General features: G+C 39.2%; 1 protein-coding gene across 1 annotated transcript; it reads left to right on the top strand.

Moving 5' to 3' along the window:
* Positions 1–231: 231 nt before the first annotated feature.
* On the top strand, positions 232–16,104 carry LOC104365466 (acyl-coenzyme A synthetase ACSM4, mitochondrial). Its single transcript, XM_032983813.1, has 14 exons — positions 232–435; positions 6,706–6,974; positions 7,848–8,058; positions 8,484–8,691; positions 9,073–9,216; positions 9,969–10,125; positions 10,758–10,837; positions 11,611–11,734; positions 12,235–12,315; positions 12,426–12,527; positions 12,887–13,014; positions 13,603–13,702; positions 14,360–14,479; positions 15,324–16,104. Exons 2-14 carry the CDS (start codon positions 6,774–6,776, stop codon positions 15,408–15,410), a joined length of 1,743 nt encoding a protein of 580 aa, XP_032839704.1. The 5' UTR covers positions 232–435; positions 6,706–6,773; the 3' UTR covers positions 15,411–16,104.
* The last annotated feature ends 337 nt before the right edge of the window (positions 16,105–16,441 follow it).

Here is a 16,441-nt window from a genome sequence, read left to right as displayed (position 1 = left end):
CCCAGATTCCTTCTGAGTGGAAGAAGGCATATTCTTTAATTGCTTCTCTTCATCTTGATGTATTTGTGATCTACTGAAATGGTTAAAGTGAGGGAAAAGAGAAGATACAAAGTGCTTAGGTTAAGGTACAAATCATACACAATCAACAATGGTGTAAATGATTACAAGAAAAAGCTTACTCCACAGAAAGAATTGTGCTGCCTGGTCTGTTTTGTGCTATGTTCTGTTCTCATTACTTCAAAAGACGCAAACAATAAAGTAGAAAGGGTTTCGCTCCAAATCCTTTTTGACAGAGAGTCCAGGTTTCACGTGTCCAGATAAAGGCTAATCTTTACAGTACCTCTCGTTTGGGAAACACATCCTGAGAGCCAAGTGAATTGAATGAAGAGGATCTAGCCCAGCCAGCTTTCAGTCTGTACTGTCCACAGCAAACAGGTCAGGAAAACGTTGTTTGTCTAAATTCCTCGTGTTGCTGATCATTGAGAAGCAGATGGTACTAAATCAGGAAAATTCCTTTCTGATTCTTGCAGCAGTTCAGAGGACTTTGCCATTATTGGGTCTTTTCTTCAATTTTCTTACTTCATTTTCACCTCTATGTTAGCAGGTGAAAAAGCGTTAAAAACTGTTGAAGGCTCTCACAGCAAAGCTTTGAAGACATTTTTGTAAACCACTAGGGAATCCTGGATTTAAAATATTTTTCATCTTACCAGTCTTAAATACTATTTTCATTCTTCAATACCATTCCTGAATGTTCTTTCTCTCCTCTGTGTTTTTACAGGGTATTGTGTAGTTTTTGTCATTGCAGTGCTCTGAAATCTGTAGATTATAGCTAAATCATAGAATTAGAGCCGACTAAGAAATGAGAACTATCCTACTATGTTATTAAAAAGAATAATCAAAATGATTAGGGTTTTCTGTTAAAGGAATGAAAGTGGAACCACTGATTTTTAGCATTAACAGTAGATGTCACAACCTCAAAGAAAGGTTGCATTTAACAAAAATCTTGATATTTTTACTGGCAGTTGTTTCTTTAAGTAAGAAAAAACAATAAAAATGAATGTGTATATCAGAATATGACATAAAACCCCGTTATGAATGACCATTTTCTATGGATGTATTTAGGGAATATTTAAAAGACCATTTTTCACCAGTAAAACCTTCTTAGATTAATTTTTTCCACCAGGTCCTGTTAATAGAGTTTTGATTTATAATGTAGGTACCATCTAAATATATTTCTGGTCTATAATCCTAATTCTGAAATGGGTTGCACTTAAGGTCATAATAACACTTAATTTTATATCCATGGTCTGTATTTCTTTCTCAGGAGCAAATGATATCCTATAGGATTATTTACAGCTGGTCAGTAGTTCTCTACCACAATCTCCATGTAGCATGGAGAACACCGTGAATTACTGTTGGTTTTGACAGAGTATCTGTTCTGAGGGAAAAATCTGCATCCAGATATTTTATGCTGTTGCATATCACTGAAAAGATTAAGTTGTGCAGGTTGTAGGTATTTGATTTCATTTGCCTAATAAGAAGATTAAATATTATTGTAAAAGCTCCTGCTAAGGAATAAGGAAATAATTCCACTGTTAAATAAGTTACTTTCTCTTGGGGAATAAAATCTGACCAAAACTGAGATCCACACATCAGAGATGTAAGGATAAGTGGTTACAGTTGAAGACATGGACTGCTGTCCCAATTCTGGGTTCTTCACCTGGCATGCGAAGAACCAGTCAACACACTGAGAAAGAACAGAAAATGCATAAACCTTCATTTTATGGCCCATTTGCACAACAGTATAGTCTTCAGCGGTCCTGTCGATATGACCTTCCACTCATCTCTAAGTTCTGACAGAGGGGCTTGCTTGACTCACATGTTGTGAATCCAAGAGCTGATTCCTTCCATTTTTACTGTTGTATAGGTGGTCATCAAAATGATGTAAGGCCCCTTCCGCTTTTCTTTCAGCAGCATCTTTCCAGGTGTGAATATAAACTAAGTCTCCAGGTTGAAAATCACGCACTGGCAAATCCAGGGGCACAGGAGCTCACTGATTGATATATATCCTCCTTTGCAATCTGGGATTTCCTTTTGGAGATTTGATATCCCACCAGTCCCAGAAAGTTCAGCAAACTTATTGTTGCCCCCATGCAGATCTGTTCTGTAGCAGCGCCAATCAAAATGTCATCCACATATTGTAAAAGAGTAACTTTATCACTTTGCCACTGTCCTAATTCCTTAGTCAATGCCTCACCAAATACAGTGAGGCTGTTTTTAAATCCTTGAGGAAGAACAGTCCAACACAAGTGCATCTTTCTTCCTGTAGTATGGCTTTCCCATTCAAAGGCAAACATTTTCTGGCTCTGCTCACCCACTGGAATACAAAAGAAAGCATCTTTCAAGTTCAGCACAGTAAAATAAGCATTTGATTCAGGTACCAAGGCCAGCAAGGTGTAAGGATTTGGTACAGTGGGATGTATATCCTTAGTTATTTGGTTTATTATTCTTAAATCCTCTACTAGTAGATACTCTTAAGAATGAAGTTTCTTTACAGGCAGGTCCAGCATATTGAACTTGGATTGACATTCTCTAACCAGTCCATATCATACAAAAGTGTTTCTCAGGGGTTCCAGTCCTTTGCATGTTTCCAATCTAACAGGGTCCTATCCCTGGTTTCAGTTCTATTTTAATTGGTGCTACATTCTTTGCTTTACCTGTTTTTTTTGAAGCCCATACCAGAGGAATTACTCCATCCAATACCACATCCAGGATATTATCTTCAGGATCTTCCAAAGTTTTATCCATCAGTAGGCAAATTTGTGCTTTCCACCATTTTGCATGGGATGTGAAGCTGCCCAGAGTTCTCAGGAAAGGTTATTCGAGCTTTTAACTTACATAGTATAGTAAATCTCATCCTAATAACAGAAGGGGACATTCTGGTATATATAAAAACTCACGAGTCAGTTTAATACCTCCAGTTGTACACTCCATAGGTTGTAAAAATGGCCTTAATGTTCTTTTTCCAACTGCTCCAACAATTGGTATAGTAACCTTACTTAAAAGTCCTTTACAGCTAGTCACTACTGAATGTGTGGCCCTGCTATCAATTAAAATATCTATGATTTCACTCCCCAGCTTTACTGGGACTAGGGGATCTGCTTGGGATGCTTTCATATTCTCCCCTGGTCGCCTTCATTCATTATCTGAACCCTCCAGCATGATGAGATCAGTGTTGCCTAATTGATTTTGCTCTCCTTTCTTTTCCCTGCAGGGACATTCATTTTTCCAATGTCCTTCCTGTCTGCAAATAGCACAGTAATTCAAGCCCAGAGGAGGGCCCTTTCATGCTTCATATCCCAGTCTTGCTCCTGGACTCCGTCTATCCCTTCCCCCACAAACTCCTCCTCCCTGTCCTCTCATGCCACCTCATCTGTCTACAATCACTGCAGCTAAGCGAGAAGCCTGCAGTTTCATTTTTTGATGTTCCTTCTTTACCTCTCTATTATTGTATAACCTATAAGCAATTCCAATCAACTGAGAAATAGACATTCCCCCTGCTCTATCTATTTTCTGTAACTTTTTTCTTATATCTTGCGATGACTGACCTACAAACAACACGTTGAGCATTTTCTGATTTGTCTCCTCTTCTGGATCTAAATGAGTCCATTTCTTAGCTACTTCATACAATCTCTCATAAAAAGCCAATGGGCTTTCTTCTGGCTCTTGTGTAAGATCGTATAGCTTAGACAGATTTTTTGGTTTTGGGACCCCATGTTGTATTCCATATAGTATCAGATGCTGATACTGTTTCAGTTTAGCTTTTCATAGCCCAGCATTCCTGTCCCACTCTGGATCTTCTCTCAAAGGCAAATACTGACTAGGATCCTCCTGCCTATTCCTTTTTCCTTGCTCTTCTTTCACCTTCTCTAGTACCATCCTTCTTTCTTCTGCAGTAAAAAAGGTATTCAGGAAAGCCTGCATGTACCCCCAGTTAGGTTGTGAGTCAACATAATAGTTTCTAAAAGCTGATACGTTTTGTCAGGATTCTCTCAGTATGTTCCAACAGACTGCTTCCAATTTCATAAATCCAAAGTAGTAAAAGGGATGTGCAGAAAGACTGGCATACCATCCATCCCAAGATCCTGTCTCAACAGTGCCTGTATGACTGGCTGAGAATGCTCTCTATTCATACTTGAAATATGGCTAAAATTCTCATTTTCCATTTGTCCTTTTTTCTGATCTATTTCTGAGCTTTCCTGACTTTCTTCCCCTTTGGCCCCAGGATTATAGGAGGGAGGGGAAGAAGGGACTAGCAAATGTACATCAGCTTGTTCATCACTCATGCAGCATACAGATGCACATTGATTTTCCCTTTCCTCAATATATGGCATTAACATACCTCCTAATCCACATTTCTTCTGAGTATTAGGATCCCTATACAAAGTCATAAAGGCAACAACATAAGGCATTTCATCCCATTCTCCCAGCTGACAACAAAAGAACATCAGTTGTAATACAGTATTAAATTGCAAAGACCTGTTTTCCAGCCACCGTTCATCATCATTTAGTTTGTAATTTGGCCACCATTGATTACGGTATCTTTTCCTTTTATCCTTAGTCATCAGTTCTGCCCCAAACCAGTTCCAGTTCTTTAAAATACACCCCAAAGGGCTACAGGGAGGAATTGTGGATTGGTTTGATCCCTTCTTAACCTATACCCCGTTCTCACACTTGGCTCTGAAATTATCAGCAAAGGTAAGCTTTTTCCCCACCTTGCCAAGCATCTACATGTGAGAAAATTTTAATCTTCCATGGAGGAATCAAATTAGTACTCACCAATCCAGTTTTCTCCCCCCTTGCACCCTTGACACAAATACCTCTTGAGTGTTGCACCTTTGAGTCACTCAACCACGAACAAGTGGTCAGTGTGTGCTGGAGTCCTGTCTGATCCAAAACTCCACTGCCAGGGTTGGTAAGAGAAGCCAGGTGAAACCTTATGGTTGTCCCATCTGGGTCGCCAAAAATGCTGTCCCAAATCTGGGTTCTTCACCCAGTGTGCAAAGAACCAATCAACACAGTGAGTCAGGATATTTGTCCTTCAGAGTGGGGTGCAGGGCATCTAACACCAGCCAGCACCCTGAACACATCAAGAGTTTCTTTTTTATAGTAACGAAATGCAGCTGATTGGTATTCTCAAATTTCCTTATCCTCCTCTCAGCTACCTTCATCATACATATACATTTTATTTCATGTGAAAAACATTTGGGGAGGCCTCTTAATTAGCATTCACAAATAGGTGTGTATTTTAGTATTATAGTTACATAGGGTAATTATAGGATACACTCTTGTATTTATTCCAAAAACGTGAAGATATTTCTAAGTCAGCAACCATAAAACCGCAAAAAATAAATTTACAGCTTTATCTCAGGACTGCTGTCTTTGTTCGAGATTAGGTATTTTCTAAAGTTTCTGTGTGACCAAGGTTGGATACTCTCCCAGAAGCCTACACAGTTGCTCAACTTGCAATCTTTGTAACTCTTAACCCAATTCTTTCAACATCAGGTCAGGAGGTAAATTATACAAAACTAATTTAAAAACCTGGGACAAAGGGCAAAACTTTGCAGCTTTGCTCAGCCCACAAAAATTCCCCATGGAAAAGAATTTAACCAAGGATTTGCCTATGATTTTGTTCCTAGTTTGTGGATAGCTTCATCCTTTGTAAGAACAGAAAAGAAAATTAACCTGTATTTCAACAGTCACTCACCTAACTTTGTACTGAGTTCAGTAACTTCTATTTAGTGGTTGAAAAAGAAAAATCAATAGATGGACCCAGGTTTTAGAATCATCATAGTCTTCCAAGACTCCACTGGCTCCTGCTCTGACTGCTGGCTCTTCCAGACACAAGCCAGTTTTTACTTTTTTTAATGTTTGATAATCTTCATGTGCATTTATGAGTAGCCTCTAAATAGCACTAAAATTTTTAGAGTGGAGAACAGTTATAAAAGAACCTAGACTGCTAATAATAAGAAGAAGAAAAAGAAAAAAGAGAGAAAAAAATAAGAGTAGCAATGGAGAGGAAGAAAGTAATTGGACTTGAGAGCTTTTAGGATCATTATGTTGAGTACAGATGGAAGAGAGCATTTACAGCAAGCAAATGTAGAAGTGTGTAAATCAAATTTGGGGACCTACGTAAGGGATTACTGAAGTGAAGGTTCTTGGGATATATGTGGTGAATGGATACATCAGTCAGCAACTGTTCAAGCTAAATCAGTAAGAATCTTGATGAAAGCAGTCTGGAAACATCCTTCAGCTCTATGTGAAGGAGAAGGAATAGAGAATCAACTACTGAATGCTTTGGTGTGAGAACCAGTAACCTCAAAACGCGAAGAATAACATCTGATGTTGTGTTTGACTAAGGAGAGTTATGAGCAATTAGCAGGCCCAAAGAACACATCAAGAATCTCTAATCAGCTGAGCTACAGACAAGATGCCAGAACAGTACAGTAAGTCCTTAAAAAGCTGGTGGTAAAAAATACAAGAAAGCAGGATGGGGAACTTCACATTTAATTGAACTGTTAAAAACATCCGTTTGGCTGTGACTAGCCTAAGTGACTTCAACTGATAACTCACCAACTCACAACTGAATTGTCTTTGGATAATCTCAAGATTATTTTATTTTTATTTTTTTGTTGTTTTTTGCAGGATTCATAGCAACAATTCTGCCAATTTTCTTATATAATCTACAGCATCTATGCACATCATCTTCTGCCATGAATCTGTTGTTTAAATTACGGACTCTAAAATCTTTGTGGATTCTGAAGCCTCCTGTTTGGACTTTCCATGGACATTCCAGGCTGCTTGCCTCTGATGTATATTCACAGTACGAGTCCATCAGGCGGGGCAAACAGGAAATACCAGAGTACTTTAACTTTGCAAGTGATGTTCTGGACAAATGGTCTGAGATTGAAAAGGTAGATGATCTTTTGTAGTGCACATGAGATATTTTAATTTGAAATTTCATTTGTAATAAGCTGGGACTTTATCAAAAAAAATCAGTTGCTAAAACCAATTTGCATTAGGAAATTATACAAAATCTCATTTTTTCTTGCTTCATTTTAAAAGTGTCTCTGATCCTTGGTGCTCCCTAAGTAGGTAGAAAAAGCAATGGTAAGTCCCTTTCAACTTTGATTTAACCTAAGAATGGCTGTGCTTATTCCTTCTGCATGCTATAATATTAGATATTCACATCATAAAAATACAGTTAACATAAAAATAACATTGCGTGCTAGGGAAAATTCTGCCACAAATGTGTGATTGTCTTGCTCCAAAGTGGATTCTGCATTTTTCCAAGTGCCCTATAGTTAAAGACCACTTAACTCCCCTCTTCTTTAGCAATCAGACTAGAAAAAGTCCTGGGATACTGTATTGTCCTTTTGTTTTATTTTGTCCTCTGGCTGTGCTGCTTTTGTTTAATAGTATTCCACAACTCACAACTCCATCCAGAATATAAGAAGTATTAAGTGAAGTATTTCACATTATCTGTTATTTTGTAGGAGCATTAATACTCAGCATAAGGCTTAAACTGAAATAGGATCCAGACTAGGACTTGAGTCTGGAGACAATTGGGCTGGTATACATTTGAGGTTCAGGAAAAGATAATTTATTGGTAATACCTGAGCTTGATCCATAGCAAATCTCTATCTATTAAGGACAAGGGAAAGATAGTAGCTTATATTCCAGTTGTGAAATACTCACATCTTCCATAATTTGCAGGTATTTGTGCATTACAATTTCATGGTCTTTCAGAAGAAAATGCTTTGGTTTTGAATCCCTGTGTTTTGTAGGCTGGAAACAGATCATCAAACCCTGCCTTTTGGTGGATAAATGGAAAAGGAGAAGAAGTGAAGTGGAGCTTTGAGGAGCTGGGGTTCCTGTCTCGGAAAGCGGCCAATGTGCTGACTAAAGTATGTGGACTGCAGAAGGGGGACAGAATTGTTGTGATCCTGCCACGAGTCCCAGAATGGTGGCTAGTGTATGTGGCTTGCATGCGAGCAGGTCAGTGAGCATATCTGAGACTGGTAAAACTGGTTAATGCAAATCAATTGAGAGGATCGAGATTTTATATGGCTTATAAAGGAAGGAGAAGTAATGCAATAATCTAGTGAATGGCCTAGCTACCAATTAAGCAGGCTGTCCTGAAGGATTTGCACTAGATGCCATAGGACAGGGGGCCTGTGCAGCAGGCATGGAGATGACAGAAGGCAGGGAAGAGCCATGGAAGTCACCAGACAGGTCCACATTTCATTCCTTATGGGAAAGCACAAGCAGCTACATTGCTCTACTATAACTGTTTGGCTTGGGAGTGCCAGGACACATTCATCTCAGAGGTCAGTTTGGGAATAGTTATTAATAGTTTAGGTTCTTAGAAAAGAATCAGATGTAAAAAATGCCATCCCAAATTAATTTTATTGCTCCTCCAGGAATTGTCTTAATTCCAGGAATATCCCAATTATCAGCCAAAGACATATTATATCGACTCCAGGCATCAAAGGCCACATGCATCATCACTGATGACACACTGGCTCCTGCCGTGGACTCAGTGGCATCTGAGTGTCCATTTCTGAAAACCAAGCTAATCGTGTCCAAAGGCAGTAGGGAGGGATGGCTGAACTTCACTGACCTGTACAAGTGAGTATGAGTTAACAACACTGCAGTCATGATGCAGAAAGCAGACCTGTTCTCCACAAGTGCTCATTTACAAGTATTCATTGACTACAAATACTCATCAGATGCCAACACAGAGGTGTTAATCATGACTGCTTGATTCATGATCCTCATTAGAGTTGTTTGCTAATAGTGGTCTTGTTCTGGGAAGTTTCTGTTGTGTTCTTAAGGGGAAGTCTGTCTTTGAAGAAGCATAACTCCACGTTATTTTAGTCGAATTTGGTGAATTGCATCTGTGAAGCTTGTCTGGGGTATGAGTTCTTCAATATGCAATACTTCATTGCTTCATTCTGAACCCTGTATAAAGTAACCATTAGAGTCACAAATGCATTCTCTGTTTTAAAGAAGCGAATCTGATGACCATTCCTGTGTCAAAACAAGGATTCAAGACTCAATGAGTATCTTCTTCACCAGTGGAACCACAGGTTCTCCAAAGATGACTGAACATTCTCAGGGTAGTCTTGGTTTCAGACCCCTTTTAAGTGAAAGGTATGAACAGTTTGAGCCTGGTGGAACATGGGATAATTGAAGCTGCATAGTAGAACTGATGAAAAATTACTGAACAAGAAGTACCATTATACAGCCCTAGTCCTCCTCTCTCTGAAATCGGACTAGAACTCCAGTTGATTTCTAGGGGAGTAGGATCACCTCCTGTGTTTCCATTGTTCAATTAATATCTCTTACCCTTTCTTTGGAGTGGTTCAAAGGACAGCTATCATCTGAGAATACTATAATGCAAAGAACCAAGAGATACCATGCTGTTTGGGCTGAAAAGAGCTTTGTGACATGTGCCGATGAGCAGAGGCAGAGTTTATGTTGGTTGCACAGATCACACTGGTCCATCAGCAGCCTTAGAACTGAAATACCAGGTGTCCATCACATCATCCATGAATGCTGATTCTTCAGCCCTATCTTCCTACCTAGTGGAAAGTCACTTTATTGAAATTCAGACTCCTCTCTTTCCTTTATCCTATGTTTTGATTGACATCATATATGTATGAATATACTTATGTGTGTGTGTATGTAGATATTTATGCACACGTATAGTTAGGTGCCATTTTATCCTAGAGCTAGCTTATAAAATAAACTTATTCAGAGTGCCCAGTGCCCATGTATCTTGTCAGAAATCTTGAGCTTGTTGTTTTTTTTGGTTTTCTTTCTTTGTGGTTTGGGTTGGGGGGGCGGGGTTAAGCAAAACTTTTTCATTATCTATCTTTTCGTTCATTTTTTTATGCTCTCAGGTACTGGTTGGATTTGACTCCCTCTGGCATAATATGGAGCACAGCAGACACAGGATGGATACTTGCTTCACTGTCATGTGTTTTTGATCCCTGGGTTTTTGGATCATGCATCTTTATACATAAGCTACCACAGACTGAATCAGCAGTCATCCTAAATGTAAGGGAAAACTCATGGAGATGTGTTAATCTGCAAAAGGGTCACAAAAAAATACATCTTAACAGCATCCATAGATTTCGTAAGGGTTGTGTCTGTAGCTGCGTTCAAGACACTGTATCAGTTGTGTAAAGCCCCTGTTTGCATTTTTAATGTACACAGCAGGGTTAAACCTGCAGTTCATTCATACATTTTGCTCATAGCTGGTGAGCATGTGAATGAAAATCAACCAAAAGCAGCACTAATTGCTCGCCTTTTGTTTTAATGACTGTGGAATTAATATCAGCCGGTATTAATGCAGATTGAAACTGAAGCATTTCTCTGCCCACACTGGCCAAGATGAAAGTGAAAACCTCCCTATAATGTAGACAGAGATGGGCTTATTCTTGCCATGCTCCAAGCTGTGCAGTCTGTGTGTCATGTAGACATGTTAGCATAGGATTTTCTCCACTCAGATATACTGTGAATCTCTGCATATTATACCATCTGTAGGAGGGTTTCTTACCCAACAGAGAGCGTATGGTGCTTTTACATAGAAAGGAGAGCTACATTTGCCCCCTGTATCACCTGTTTACTGCATATCCACAAGGCAGTTCTTTGAGCTTCATATGTCCATCTTGTTGTTAACTCACTAGACTCTCTGCAGATTCCCCATTGACACGCTGGTTGGTGCTCCAACGTTGTTCCGCATGCTGGTACAATATGATCTCTCCAAGTACGTAAAAAAATTATTTACTAATGTTTCATTTACCCTCACTAAACTTCAGTGATCTCCCAGATCTAGCTGCTTGACCCAAAACAGGGTACTAATTTAGTTTAAAACATCCTTCATGAAGAGACCATCATACAAAATCTGAGTTTTGCTGAGTTTTATGATAAAACATAGAGAAACTTGATGTTTTCCCTCAGAAATTTGACTTTCATTACTGAACTTGTGAGCTAATCCTTGAGGGCATGAAACTGAACACCTGTTAAATCTGTTATCATAATTTTCAATTACCATATTAATTGTCCATGCTTTGAGGAAGGACTGTCATCCTAGAAAGTCAGTGTCAACTGTGAGGGAGTAACTTTCTTTGGCAGTTGTGCCTCATCCCCTGCTCCAGTTCTCACTGCCTACCACCATTCCTTCCTCCCCTTTCATTTTCTCACTTGGGCCATTGCAGAGGGTCAGCAATCAGGGCCCTGGTTCAGCAAATCACTCTGTGGTTACATATGTCCTTAAATCCCAGCTGACCTCAGCAAAAATTTTACTTTATTTTTCATGTGTGTTTGACTACTACTACTCACGTGTATAGTGATGAGCACAGACTGATATCCTTGCTGTATCAGGAGCCAAAGGACCAGGCATCCTCTGTTTTCCCCACTTCATGGGACTAACTCTCCCAGTAGACAGCTCTCTAGAATTATTTGTTTATAGTTGCATGCTCCTTGTCTTGCCCAATAGATTTAAGTACTGCCTTTCTTGTTTTTTAACTCCCTGTGAAGATACAAATTCATGAACCTGAAGTGCTGCATGAGTGGAGGGGAGCCACTCAACCCAGAAGTCATGGAGCAGTGGAAAAGCAAGACTGGGCTGGACATCTATGAAGTGTATGGGCAGACTGAAACGGTATATCTGTAGGGTCAACATTTTATTAAATCTTTGTAATTCCTTTTTGGTTTGAGATGTTTTAAGGTTTGTTTTGAAAGAACACAGCCTGTTTTTCCTTCCCATTTCTGTGAATGTTTCAGTAATCTCCTTCCCTGGTAACCTCTGAAAGAACACCCTTTCATGGCTGTCCTCACAGAACCTGGCAGAAACGTGGACTGTTGGGAGGAGATGTGCTCTAATATTTCCAGACATGTCCTTAAGCAAATTCCAAGTGGCAGTGATAGGCAAGAGGGCAGAGTTTGAATATAAGGAAGAAGACTGTTTGGCAGAGGGTGTGAATTCTTTGCAGATAATGTAACAGGATTCTTTCTTATCTGTACCATACAGCACTGATATATAGGATGCTGTGAATCTTAATTCCTTACTTTGGAATTATTCTAGAAAATGCATTTCATTAATTTAATGTGAATGTAGCAGTTTTCTATTGTAAAACTTTGTTTTAATTTTTATTTTTACAGGGAGTAATCTGCTCTGTTTTTAAAGGAATGAAGATTAAACCTGGATCAATGGGGAAGGCAGCTCCCCTTTATGATGTTCAGGTTTGTTGGCTGCTCTTTAGATTCTTTCATATGAGTTTTTTGTTTGGTTGGTTTGGGGTTTGGTTTTCTTTTTCCCATTGGACTAAAATATGTGTTGTTTTTCATTCTAGATCATAGACAAAAATGCTAATATTTTGCTTCCTGGACAACAGGGGGAAATTGCTGTCAGAAGCAAACCTATAAGACCACTTGGTTTATTCTCTGGATATGTAGTAAGGACTTTATTTTATCTCTCACCACCATCAATCTCCCCAAAATCTCTTCAACTGCATAGTGGTTCAAAAGGCTGAACCAGTTTATTATTTGTTACCAGAATAATTTATTTGTTTGGATTGGTGGATGTTAGAAAAGGGAAGAGAAGAATTTGCTCAATATTGAGTTAAAATTTTTTTAAAGAACAAAAATGTTTTTTAAACCTATTTTATTGTATTTCATAGCAAGTCAGTACAATTCTTGAACATCCTTGACTGAAACATTAAGTTCTAGTGCATTTAACATTATGTGTGTTATAGCATAATGTATAGCTAATGCATGCTCAAAATCTAAACTACTGTTTGTAAACCACTTTGAGGATAACCCTAAGAAAACTGCAGAATGTGAACGTGGGGATTTTTATGTCACTGGAGACAGAGGGATTATGGATGAAGATGGATATTTTCAGTTTATTGGAAGAGACGATGACATCATCATTTCTTCAGGGTCAGTATGCATGTATAATCTTACATGTTGTGTTCCTGGTGAGCTTCTGACATAATAGTCTTGTGATTAATGTATTGACCTATTGATTTAGGAATATTTGCTTTTATTATTAGCTTTTCATAGACCTGCAGTATCATCTTGGTGATGTCGGTGGCATCTCTGTATCTGTTTCCCCTGCAACATCTCATCTGTTTCAACAAAGAGTGAACTTCCATTGCCGGAGGGGGGATTTTAATCTAGTTTCGCTTTTGACTAAAATTGAAGGACTCAAAGAGCATTGAAACATTTTCTTTTCAACATGTTGAAATGAAACAATTTCATATTGTATGATGTGATACCATAACATGGCATCAGCTGGAGCTGCAGACCCCAGCTATCAGGGTGGGATGGAGCTCCACCTTACGAGCCACAAGGAAAGGGGAGAGATGGAGAGGTATCCACAGCCCCAGCACATGACCACCATGAAATGCTCCTACCTTCTAACACAGACAGAAAAACTGTCATTTCTTCAATATGACAGTTTAAAAAATTTGGTACTGGTTTTCTAGCTCATAAAACCAAATCCTACATTTTTCTTTCCTTACCTAGATATCGCATTGGGCCTTTTGAAGTAGAGAGTGCCCTAATAGAGCACCCAGCAGTAGCAGAAACAGCTGTTGTCAGCAGCCCAGATCCCCTCAGAGGAGAGGTAATGAAGCTCAACAGTGGGGGGGGAAGCAATATGTTTGGTCTAAGGCAGTCATGACATCATGGATAATCCTACTCGGGGTGACAGGCAAAATCCCTTCCCATTTATATGCCTATGCTCTTCTTAGTCTCTTTTCATCTTGAGAAGGTCTTCTCTCTGGAGAACATTACAGTCATGTTTACTTTCCCCTTGTTGTTAAGAATGTGTCTATACACAGAAATGGTCTTTTCTGGCTGTCTTGCTGTAGACAAAGTTATTCAATAATCACCCTAGCATGAGACTTGGGTAGACATATGGAGAAAACACAGTCCTGTGGTGGGATGATATGGACCTACTGTCCTCACTGTGAACTTCAGAGAGAAACAAAATGTCCCACAGCTTCAGGGAGAACTCTGCAGAGACACCTCTTATTGCTCCGTCTTACTGACCCCCACAGAGAGGATAGAGCAAATGTTCTTGCTTTGTAATGAGGGCAGGAAAACTGTGCTTCCAACTTTCCCTTCTGCACACACATGGTCACAACCATTTCTTATGTTGTGCTGGTTTCTCTGTTCCTCCCTTTTGCACGTCGTGACTGAGCAGTACTGTTCACTGGTAACCTGTATATCAGCTCTTAAGAATGGATGTCAGATCACTTTTGTTGACCTTACCTCACAGGTTGTGAAAGCATTTGTGGTACTGACCCCGACCTTTTCATCCAGTGACCTGGAGAGCTTAATCCATGACCTGCAGGAACATGTCAAGAGAACTACTGCTCCATATAAGTACCCTAGAAAGGTAAATGCTTCTAAGGAGAAACCTTAAACCAGGGCACCCTTCCATAAATCTCAGAAGAATTACTATTTGGATTTTCACAATTCACCTGAAAGAGATGGTGGTAAAGGTTCATCTACAGCAGTGGCTCCAGAAAATCTTCCCTAAATAATATCAGTTTACATTGTTTTTCATGCATTTGAGTAAAGCGTTTGTTTAAAACTCTCAAGAATGTATAGGCTTCATATGATATACTAGTTAGATCTGCATGTTCTAAGTGAGGCTCACAATCATAGTTCTCCATTTCGTATTTAATCTTCAACGAGGCACTCTCCAGTGACTTTAGGGTAGTGCCTAATTGAATATTAATAAGTTTTTATCTACTGGTCCTTACAGTTAATAAATAAGAGGAAAGCCCAAGAGGATACACTAGGTGTTTCTCAGTAATCCTGGCACTTCAGGAAAAGAGGTACTTGGAGTGCCTTGGTTCACTTGTGCAGAACTCATAGAAACTTAAGGACCATTAAAGACTTTGTGCCAATAACATCCCTTTTTTCTTCTTTTTGTCATTCATCTCTGCCCTCTGACACCACTTAGATATTCATCCTTCTGTTACAATACTCATGTTACAGTATTCAGTTTGGTTAGCTGGAAGGCAGCTACACATATGTTTGGCTATCTAGGCAACCAAAGAAATTATTTCACAAGTGGCACAATGTGCTGCCTTGATTTGGCTTGCTCTTGATCCTTTAGGCGAGCAGTTCTTACTGATGGGAGTCCTCTTAGCTCTCCACATAAGCTGAGAGCCAGTCTTGGAAAACCAACTCTGTAGCACATGCACATTGCTTTCTGTCTTTTTCTAATTTAGGTGGAATTTGTCCAAGAGCTGCCAAAGACAGTCACTGGGAAGATCAAGAGGAATGAATTAAGAAACAAAGAATGGGGACGGATGTAGCATTGTTTGGAATTTAACAGAACTTCTTTCATCCTACTAACACTATATAAATTTCTCCGATATAGCTGCCTTCCTTCTGTTCTATTTTTGTTAACTGCATAAAATCAAAAACTATAGATAATAACAAGATGTGATGTTTGCACCTGCTTGTAAAGCTTTTAATGTCGGTACCACAGTTCCAGTTCCTGAAGCATTGCTGGGAAAAGGAACAAACAACTCCATTCTAGTCCTGAATGTTCACAGGTTCACCAGAATTTGGCTAGTGGCCCATCTCTTTTAAATAGCATCCAAGATCACTGAAGAGATATTGTTGATATCAATTGTCTAGCTCCAAGCTGCAGGAAAGGCAGACATGCATTTGAGTGGTTCAAATGCTCTGTCCTTAAAAGCAGTGTATTTAAACTGAATGCAGCCCTGCTACCATTTACTGATGATGGAAAGACTCCCCTTTATTGAGACCACCACAAGACCTTCATTAATCTTTCGTGTTTAATACTTGTGTTGATGGCAAGCAGTGCCAGCTTCTCATTGCCTTCATTGCTCTCCCTCTGTTCTGACCTTCACCCACAATACACAAAACTCCTGTACTACTTCTGATGGTCTTTAAAATGACGTTTGCTGTTGGGCAGGTGACCCAATTTGTAGAACAGACCATGGTTCTTTGCCATAGTAGACACTACAGGACCAGTCTATTTCTGCAGCCGCTTAGAGGTGAAATCATTGAAAAAGCAACCTTGATCTGGTCTGAGTGATGACATCTCTGTTTAAGATTTAGCTCTTAGCTTTATTAAGAAGCATGTACTGTAGTGTACACAACCTTGCTTCTTACATTTGCACATGCAATAGTGGGACAAACTTTAGGACTCTATCACTTCTTAGCTGTTTATCCTCAGATTTTTTAAATTTTCTGTACTCAGAAGATTTCATTTTCTGGCATGAGTTTTCATTATTTGACAAAAACATCTCCAGCCTTGGAGTCTTCTTCTGTTCATTAAATAAGAGTAAATTGCTGGAGAACAATAGCATCTTTA

This window comes from Tyto alba, unplaced genomic scaffold, assembly GCF_018691265.1.
Source record: "Tyto alba isolate M040663 unplaced genomic scaffold, T.alba_DEE_v4.0 Super-Scaffold_28, whole genome shotgun sequence".
Lineage (NCBI taxonomy): Eukaryota > Metazoa > Chordata > Aves > Strigiformes > Tytonidae > Tyto > Tyto alba.
Note: the sequence above shows the minus strand (reverse complement) of the source record. Positions and strands in the feature narration are given on the sequence as shown.

Bases quoted from the DNA above. Each gene is read 5' to 3' on its own strand.
- LOC104365466 (XM_032983813.1), top strand. From the start codon at position 6,774: ATGAATCTGTTGTTTAAATTACGGACTCTAAAATCTTTGTGGATTCTG. The intron at 6,975-7,847 runs GTAGATGATCTT...TGTGTTTTGTAG, and splicing joins AATGGTCTGAGATTGAAAAG to GCTGGAAACAGATCATCAAA. The intron at 10,838-11,610 runs GTACGTAAAAAA...CTCCCTGTGAAG, and splicing joins GTACAATATGATCTCTCCAA to ATACAAATTCATGAACCTGA.